Source organism: Leptodactylus fuscus, chromosome 6 (assembly GCF_031893055.1).
Source record: "Leptodactylus fuscus isolate aLepFus1 chromosome 6, aLepFus1.hap2, whole genome shotgun sequence".
In the NCBI taxonomy this organism is placed as follows: domain Eukaryota; kingdom Metazoa; phylum Chordata; class Amphibia; order Anura; family Leptodactylidae; genus Leptodactylus; species Leptodactylus fuscus.
The window spans coordinates 128,298,949-128,309,152 of record NC_134270.1 but is presented as its reverse complement, the minus strand read 5'-3'; the positions used below and the strand labels follow the sequence as shown (position 1 = coordinate 128,309,152).

Below are 10,204 nucleotides of genomic sequence, written 5' to 3'. Positions count from 1 at the left end.
GTCGGTGATTGGCATCAGGATATAAGATATCACATGACTCAGGTTTCATATGTTCCCATAACGACCACAGTTATGTACAAATCAGGGGGTAGGATACCACGTGATAGACGTAAAACGTGCTACTATAGCAACATAATAAACGACGTGGTAACATATAGTGATTGTCTAGCCCAAAGTGAAAGCGTTACTCCCAACAGAGATTCCACCTCAGTAAGTAAATATTGTGGTGTAACAATGGAAGGTGTAGTTTTTGTAGGTAGATATTTCTTATTTTACATATTCCCGCAATCCTATTTAACGGGGGAAGTCCAGAATAATAGTTCTTATGGTAATTATGATATATAAAGCAGAAGTGTATTCAAAATATTCGTATTCAAATGGAACACGGTTAAATTCAGATATTTTATATGGTTTTTATGTGCAATACATAATTGTATTTGATGTTGTATTGTGAAGTGTATACATGTTTTTGTGGGTATGTCATTTTGTTGAATGAAAACTGAGGCTAGATTACATTTCAGCTGGAGTAGATCCGGAGTAATTAACATCTAACCTAGAAGAGGGTATAAAGCCACAGTTTTCTCATTTAGTCTTTACTTCGCCATGAGGAAGGGGCTCTGACCCTGAAACGCGTAGGCGGCTAAAGTTTTTTCCGTGTATCCATTGTTCCATGTAACCCAAGTATCGTCTATATATGTAAGTGCTGTGTCTTTTTGCTATTTTTTACTGGTTTCTGGTGATTGTGGAATTTTAAATGGCTTTATTAAAGTATGAATATTTTTAAATCGATACTAGACTGGATGCTGAATCACTATACATTTTTTTCTGGGACTGTCTGACAATACCTGTGCCGGCAGGGTTTAGTTTTTCGTGCATCAGTGCTAGTGTATTGCACAGTCGGATCACACAAAACACCGAGGCTGTGATATACAATTTGTTCCAGTGTTCATACAAAAAAGAGTGCCTGTGTAACACCAGCTTGAGGCACCATGTAGCAAATGGCAGCTAAAAAACATTGCTTGAAAAAATGAAGCAAAAAATGCATATTTTTTTTCCACAGTGTTTTTCATTTCTTGCTGGATTTTATCTTATAAAATGTGATCTGAATGGAGCCTTATGTCTTCATAATTACAAATTGTATTAAGATTGTGTGTGTGTATATATATATATATATATATATATATATATATATATATATATATATACACAGTATAATCTATGTATAGAGAGAGACAGGGAGAGATAGATTTATATGTTTAACCAAGGGTTGCGGCAGATCTCTAACAGAAGACATAGGAATGAAAGCCTACAAATGTATGGGGCTACTTTATGTCTGGGCAGTGTTCACACCCAGTGAATTGAATAAGTGTTCTGTTTAAATAACACAGATGACTTTTGTTGAGACATCACCGGGCTTCTCCTCTCCAGAGCTGCATGACATATGGAGGAACTTCCGTTATTGGTATCTGAATACACTTATGTTAGCGAATATGCGCCATTCATGCACCAGAGCCTTCTTTGCATTGACCAGGCAGCTGCAGGATTTTAACATTCCTGTGACCGCCTATTCTTGGCCATCCTCAGACCACCAGCTGCAGTTTATTACAGAATAGACCTCTATCTACAATGGAATTTAAATTATTTCCTTTTTAGGGTTAATAAAATTTTAGTTGTTCCAATGTGCATTCTTGTGCTGTCTGCTTTTATAGGGTTAATTTTATGTAGTTCCTATTCTGAACTGTAGATGGCAGTAAAAGACTATGAATGTTGAGACACTCCAAAATGTCACACAACCTTAGAAAGCTTGATTTAGGTGGATGCATTAGGCTGTGTTTACACAATGCTTTTTTACTGAAAAATTGCATGCAGTTTTTAATTGCAGTTATGAGTAGCACACTTCTACTATGCCAGTAAACCAGAGGTTTCCAATCTGATGGCTGTCAGCATATAACTGAAATAGATTGTAGCGTGTGCTACTTAAATGACATGCAGTGCTTAAAGATGCTTCGTTTGAAAAAAAGTGATACAGCTGAAACAAAAATGCAATAGAACTGCACAGTGTGAACTCAGCCTTTGCATTACATCTCATCCGTAATTATAGGGGATGGACCTGCATATTTTATTCAGTCCTTGAACTAAGAACCATAAGTCGCCTACATTTCCCCAACCGACTACTAAACAAGGACTCAGACTCCAAGCTCCATAGTCATCAACCATGATAAGAGTCCCTATCTCCTGTCCAGACTATTGTCCCATACTGTAGTCATGTTTTCCATAATGAAGGGACTCCTAGCCAGGGCCGTTTTAACACATCGGCAGGCCCTCTGCAAAGGCTCAGTCGGACCGGTGATTCCCCCAGTGGGCCCCGTACCTTTAGTGGGCCCAAAGGCATACCGCCCAACCGTCCCGATTTCCGCGGGACACTCACGCTTTCCTACCCCTGTCCCGTCATCCCGTGCAGCTCCCTACATGTCCCTTTGATGATTTACTGATTAATCATTCCTCCGATCACCGCCTGCTCCTATAACAGATAAGAGGCTGTGGTGATTGGAGGAACGCTTTACTATGGTTCAAGGACCTTGTGTGACATCACACGGTCACGTGACTAGGTGGGCGTGTCAGTGTCCCGTGCAGTGAAGAGAGAAGAGATCCGTGTAAGGTACTGAGAAGAGAGGGGGAAGGGTGGATGTGAGATGCAGGATGGAGAGAGAGAGAATGTCTGTGTGTGTGTGTGTGTCTGTCTGTGTGTCTGTCTGTGTTTTTCATTATACTGGGGGCAGAGATGGAGGGGGGACATGAAACTGGGGGAAGATGAAAGGGGATACAAAACTTAGGGAGAAATGGAAGGGGGGAGATGAAACCGGGGGGCAGAGATGGAGGACGGGACATGAAATGGAGCAGATAAAGGGGGCACTTAAACTGAGGGACAAGTGGAGAGGGCATTAAACCGTGGGAGGAGCTGTAGGGGGACCTGTCTGCTTCTAGTTGCCCCCAGTTTAATGTCCCCTTCCAGCTACCCCTACGGTTTCATGTCTGCTTCTAGTTGCCCACCGTTTAATGTCCCACTTCATCTGCCATTTATTTATTGCCCCCTCCAACTACCCCCATTGCTAATGTCCCCCTCCAGCTGATCCAGTTTCATGTTTAAACTGGGGCACCAGGAGAGGAACTTAATACTCTGGGACAGTTGGAAGGGGGACATTGCAATGTGGAGACATATAACGTGTGGGTGACTGTAGGAGAATTATACTGTGTCAGGGGACATGGAAAATGAATGGGCGGAGTCAACATTAAAGTGGGTGGGGCTAAATTTTCTGCAGCGCGCTATGCGCACCGCACATTTTGTCCCTCTTTCTGTTGTTCAAAAGTTGGGAGGTATGCAAAGGTTTCATAAGTGGGCCCCCCTTTATTACCACCACCTAAAAATACCTGACCTACACAAATTATAACACCCCCTTCATGGCCCCCACATAGTATTATGCCCCTAAGTATCTCTCACACAGTATAATGCCTCCATAGTGGCCCCATACAATATAATGCCCCTCATAATGTCTCCCTTCAGATAGTTCAGATACGAAACTGAGAAAACCGAATACACGTCACATCATTGTTATATGAATTTACCATATATGATATCCAAACCTTATGAAGAAAGCAGTGGTCACAGAAAACAGGCCTCATGTGCAAAACCTACAGCGACAACACAGCCATACTCTACTACACACTGATGGCTAAGTACAAGTATGTGGTCTCATAGGTTGCTATGGGTGATAGCGCACACTTGGCTGCCTTTAGTTTCTACGAAGCATGTGGTTTTACAGAATGCAGGTGTGAACAGTCTCATGATTCTTCCTGTTATCATTTGTGGGTCTGTAGCCTCGATCAGTCACTCCATTGTTGATCTTCTTTGGCATTCTCTCTGCTCATTGCTGCCAGTAATGTAGTCAAACAGCACAAAGCCGAATGCTTGTTCTGACACCGTCTGTAATAAAGAGACCAATATTGTGAGAAGTGTCATAGGGTCAATACAGAGGCCATATATGACAAGATTTATGACATATGGAATATCCCTGATGTATAAAAAAACTGTGGTCTATAGTGAATGGTGTGGCTGATGCCCGGCTCACACATGCTGATGTGTTCCGTCCGTAAGAGTCCGCATGAGGACCCCCTTACGGACGGAACACAAGCGCAACTGCAAGCACTGTGCAGTTCAAGCACACGAACCCCATCGACTATAATGGGGTCCATCTGCTTGTCGCGCACTGCCCGCACGAATGATTCATGTGGGCAGTGCGTGGCAAGCAAACGGACCCCATTATAGTCTATGGGGTCTGTGCCCTTGAACTGCACAGCGCTTGCAGTTGCGCTTGTATTCCGTCTGGGAGGGTCCTCATGCGGACTCTTACAGACGGAACACATCAGCATGTGTGAACCGGCCCTAAGAATCGGGATTATTGGTATATTATAGGATTATTTGTTCCAGTTGTTAGCAGTTATCAATATCCCCCCCCCCTAACCAGTTGTGCTGGGGGTAATAACTAGTGTAGTATTAGGGAATACTGATGATATACAGATAACATACAGATGTGTCTATATCACTCCAATGGGCATTTCTCAACCACTGAATGGATGACTTAAAGCATGCTTTACGCTTGTGTGACGCCAACTGACACAGTAGCCAAGAATATGGAAAGACACAAGAAACAATGTCCCAAGCAGCCATGTACATCATTGAGATGTCACCCATTATCACCTTGAAGTTGAGTCTTTGAATGACTTGCTGGGATTCACACTCCAAAATGACACTGCAAGAAAGTATTCAGCATGGTTAGACCTACAGTAAGTGTCCACTGCAGAAAGTGAAATGTCTGTGTGATCTTCCTATGGCAGAAATAGTGACTTTTCCAGAATCCAGACAAGTCATAGTTAAAAATACATTTTATTCAAAAGCATTTAAAACATCTGCTGTCCACAGTCAAAAAACCCATCCTATGACTGTATGTGCGTCTAGTAGGCGATGTCAGTGACAGGACCTAATAGGCTATCTATCAGTTACAAGTATAGTACATTGCAATACTACTACTAAAGAAAAGACTAATCAATCCATGTTAAAAAAAAATAAAAATTACCCTACAAAAGTCCTACATTACAACAAATGTACATATCTGGAATTGCTACAACCATGTCAACCAGCATGATCAAAAACATATCCAACGTGGAGAAAACTATAAAAATAAAAATTTAAAAAACAATCCCAGACTTCCCATTCTTCATTGACCCCCTTCTCCACATAAAATAACATTGATCAATGTCATATGGTACCAATGAAAACTACTCTCATCTCGCCAAACATTTTTTTAACATAGATCCAAGGACAGAAATTCATTTTTTTTTTATCAAGCAAAAGAATTAAATCATAAAATAATGATGTTTAGCAATAATATTAATGTCATTTACCCTGCATAGTAAATGCTGTAAATACAGAACAAAGCACAGAATTGCATTTTCTTTATCATTTCACTCCCCAAATGAGATGAATTTCCTCTTCTGTAATGATGGTCAAGACATCTATCTATCTATCTATCTATCTATCTATCTATCTATCTATCTATCTATCTATCTATCTATCTATCTATCTATCTATCTCTATTATCTATCCATCATATTATCTATCTATCTATCTATCTATCTATCTATCTATCTATCTATCTATCTATCTATCTATCTATCTATCTATCTATCTATCTATCCAGGCACCTCAAGGATCTTCTTGTGGTCAGTTCAGAATGTGGATAAGGCAACTCTGGAGGGAGTCCAAAACTAGGCCAGTTCTAGATCGCAATCCTTTACTAATTCATGAAGGCATTTACTAGAAATATTACACTAAATTAAAAGTTACCATACTGTTAAGTGCTCTGCTTTTAAGCTTATTGTACTTAGCATCCAACTGCTTGGGGTAAGACAAGAGATTTGTCTGCAACCAAAAGACCCAATGTATTACAACTTGTCAAATGAGCATGGATCAATTTAAAGGGGAATTCTACCTGTATGTTTCTTCTATGAGATATATTCCAAATCATGAATTCAAGCATACACCGTATATACTCGAGTATAAGCTGAGGCCCCTAATTTTACCACAAAAAACTGGGAAAACTTATTGACTCCAGTATAAGCCAAGGGGGGGAAATGCAGCAGCTACTGGAAAATTTCCAAAATTAAAATGGTCGGAGTTTTTGGGTGCAGTAGGTGCTGGGGAAGGAGAGGGGGTGTTTTGGATGTCTATCTGCCCCTCCCCCCCACACTTGGAATTCAGCCTGGCTGAATATAGGGTATCTGCAGTGCTCCTATTAACCCCTTCCCGACAGAAGAGGAGCACTGCAGATCCCCTATATTTTCTACTTTTGTATGTATTCTAGGGAAAGGAGGGATTTAGAACTTTTATTTAGTTTATTTTTTTATTATATTTTTTTAAAGCTTTTTTTTTCCCTACTATTTTATGGGAGATTCTATACATTACTATTGTGGCTGGTCATAGACCCCCCCCCCCCAAAAAAAAAAACAACAAAAAAAAACACATTTTTTCTTGTCTCGAGTATAAGCCGAGGGGGGCTTTTTCAGCACAAAAACTGTGCTGAAAAATTTGGCTTATACTCCAGTATATACGGTACCTAAGTTTATATGGACTGCGTACTGTATATAATTAGAGATGAGCGAACACTGTTCGGGTCAGCTGATCCGAATAGCACGCACCCATAGAAATGAATGGAAGCACCTGTGACGCCGGCCGGTGTCACAGGTGCTTCCATTCATTTCTATGGGAGCGTGCTGTTCGGATCGGCTGACCCGAACAGTTTTCGCTCATCTCTATATATAATGACAATTACAGTAACATTGGTGTAGTGATGCTCATTTTCTTTCTATAGAACTGCAATATGATAATTTCATTAGGTAGGCCCATGAGAAAGACTGGTGCTCCTATATAAAATAGTGCAACAAGAGCTCCTTTCTGTATCCAACATTGTGCGTTGTAGGGCCTTGATCCTTATTACATTAATGGCATGCTTTTTGCTGTTAAAGATTTGTAGGGTTGTCTTTTTTTTTTTTTTTTTTTTATTAGAACAGACCCCTTGTACGCCTCACGATTACTGCCTATTGTCACATATCATGTAGCTGTCTCTTGACACATGGAAGATCAGTCCTGCAAGCAAAAAGCAAATTGCTTGCAAAGGTTGTCAGCCGCTGCCACTATAACCGACAGCAGGCCCAATATGTCACCTATCTGGTTTGGCTTTGGGCTGCTTCTAAAGGCATGATATAAGTTCCCCTTGTTATTCTGCACAGAGCAGCCCCCACTATTGCTGAACAAGGGAGTTTGCAAACCTACTCTGAGATGTCAATCATATATGCCAATACTATTGATTTTATCTGGACAACCCTGGGGAATCTGTAAACCCCATCCCAAACTACTCTAGGTTTATGTTAGCGTGGGGTTTACTTAGAAAACAAATTCCCCCTGTGTCTCAAGTCATATTAAAAATTATTCATAAAAGTAAGTAAGTAAGTAAGTATGATCTCACCCTTGATCGATTATTTCATCAAGTATCAGAAAAACTGTGTCCATGTTTTCCAGCAGCGAATTCCTGTCCACATGTTTCCTGCAGATAAAAAGCATGTCATGGAAGAAAAATTGGATCAAAAATGCTGAAAACTTAAAAAAGATTGCCCACTGTTCCAGCTCAGAAGTTGACTGGGTCCGATGCATGCTCGGCCATTACTGGATGGGGCCAATGACTGGCTGAGAAGGTTTTTCAGGGCATTTCCTTTGGACCAAGAGACACTAGGAACTAAAATCTGTAGGGACATGGCCACCATCTGTGCTGGGATATCACAGAGAGACATGACCACTATCTGTGCTGGGGTATCACAGAGAGAGATGGCCACCATCTGTGCTGGGGTATCACAGAGAGACATGGCCACTATCTGTGCTGGGGTATCACAGAGAGACATGGCCACGATCTGTGCTGGGATATCACAGAGAGACATGTCCACTATCTGTGCTGGGATATCACATAGAGACATGGCCACTATCTGTGCTGGGATATCACATAGAGACATGGCCACTATCTGTGCTGGGATATCACAGAGAGAAATGGCCACCATCTGTGCTGGGGTATCACAGAGAGACATGACCACTATCTGTGCTGGGGTATCACAGAGAGACATGGCCACCATCTGTGCTGGGGTATCACAGAGAGACATGACCACTATCTGTGCTGGGGTATCACAGAGAGACATGGCCACTATCTGTGCTGGGGTATCACAGAGAGACATGGCCACTATCTGTGCTGGGGTATCACAGAGAGACATGACCACTATCTGTGCTGGGGTATCACAGAGAGACATGGCCACCATCTGTGCTGGGATATCACAGAGAGACATGGCCACTATCTGTGCTGGGGTATCACAGAGAGACATGGCCACTATCTGTGCTGGGGTATCACAGAGAGACATGGCCACGATCTGTGCTGGGATATCACAGAGAGACATGGCCACTATCTGTGCTGGGATATCACATAGAGACATGGCCACTATCTGTGCTGGGATATCACATAGAGACATGGCCACTATCTGTGCTGGGGTATCACAGAGAGACATGGCCACTATCTGTGCTGGGATATCACATAGAGACATGGCCACCATCTGTGCTGGGGTATCACAGAGAGACATGGCCACTATCTGTGCTGGGGTATCACAGAGAGACATGGCCACGATCTGTGCTGGGATATCACAGAGAGACATGGCCACTATCTGTGCTGGGATATCACATAGAGACATGGCCACTATCTGTGCTGGGATATCACATAGAGACATGGCCACTATCTGTGCTGGGATATCACAGAGAGACATGGCCATGATCTGTGCTGGGATATCACAGAGAGACATGGCCACTATCTGTGCTGGGGTATCACAGAGAGACATGGCCACTATCTGTGCTGGGATATCACATAGAGACATGACCACTATCTGTGCTGGGATATCACATAGAGACATGGCCACTATCTGTGCTGGGATATCACAGAGAGACATGACCACTATCTGTGCTGGGGTATCACAGAGAGAGATGGCCACTATCTGTGCTGGGGTATCACAGAGAGACATGGCCACTATCTGTGCTGGGGTATCACAGAGAGACATGGCCACTATCTGTGCTGGGATATCACAGAGAGACATGTCCACTATCTGTGCTGGGGTATCACAGAGAGACATGGCCACTATCTGTGCTGGGGTATCACAGAGAGACATGGCCACTATCTGTGCTGGGATATCACATAGAGACATGACCACTATCTGTGCTGGGATATCACATAGAGACATGGCCACTATCTGTGCTGGGATATCACAGAGAGACATGACCACTATCTGTGCTGGGGTATCACAGAGAGAGATGGCCACTATCTGTGCTGGGGTATCACAGAGAGACATGGCCACTATCTGTGCTGGGGTATCACAGAGAGACATGGCCACTATCTGTGCTGGGGTATCACAGAGAGACATGGCCACTATCTGTGCTGGGGTATCACAGAGAGACATGTCCACTATCTGTGCTGGGGTATCACAGAGAGACATGGCCACTATCTGTGCTGGGGTATCACAGAGAGACATGGCCACTATCTGTGCTGGGATATCACATAGAGACATGACCACTATCTGTGCTGGGATATCACATAGAGACATGGCCACTATCTGTGCTGGGATATCACAGAGAGACATGACCACTATCTGTGCTGGGGTATCACAGAGAGAGATGGCCACTATCTGTGCTGGGGTATCACAGAGAGACATGGCCACTATCTGTGCTGGGGTATCACAGAGAGACATGGCCACTATCTGTGCTGGGGTATCACAGAGAGACATGGCCACGATCTGTGCTGGGATATCACAGAGAGACATGTCCACTATCTGTGCTGGGATATCACATAGAGACATGGCCACTATCTGTGCTGGGATATCACATAGAGACATGGCCACTATCTGTGCTGGGATATCACAGAGAGACATGGCCACCATCTGTGCTGGGGTATCACAGAGAGACATGACCACTATCTGTGCTGGGGTATCACAGAGAGACATGGCCACCATCTGTGCTGGGGTATCACAGAGAGACATGACCACTATCTGTGCTGGGGTATCACAGAGAGAC

At 43.0% G+C, this 10,204-nt stretch overlaps 1 protein-coding gene across 1 annotated transcript in view; it reads right to left on the bottom strand.

The window, feature by feature from the left end:
- Positions 1-3,590: 3,590 nt before the first annotated feature.
- Positions 3,591-10,204, bottom strand: part of COPZ2 (coat protein complex I subunit zeta 2) — a 37,026-nt gene continuing 30,412 nt past the window's right edge. Inside the window, exons 6-8 of the mRNA XM_075278719.1 lie at positions 7,581-7,658; positions 4,757-4,808; positions 3,591-3,982 (exon numbers count right to left, since the gene is read on the bottom strand). Coding sequence (XP_075134820.1) covers positions 3,887-3,982; positions 4,757-4,808; positions 7,581-7,658 — 226 coding nt within the window. The 3' untranslated portion in view covers positions 3,591-3,886. The remainder of the gene's footprint in view (positions 3,983-4,756; positions 4,809-7,580; positions 7,659-10,204) is intronic.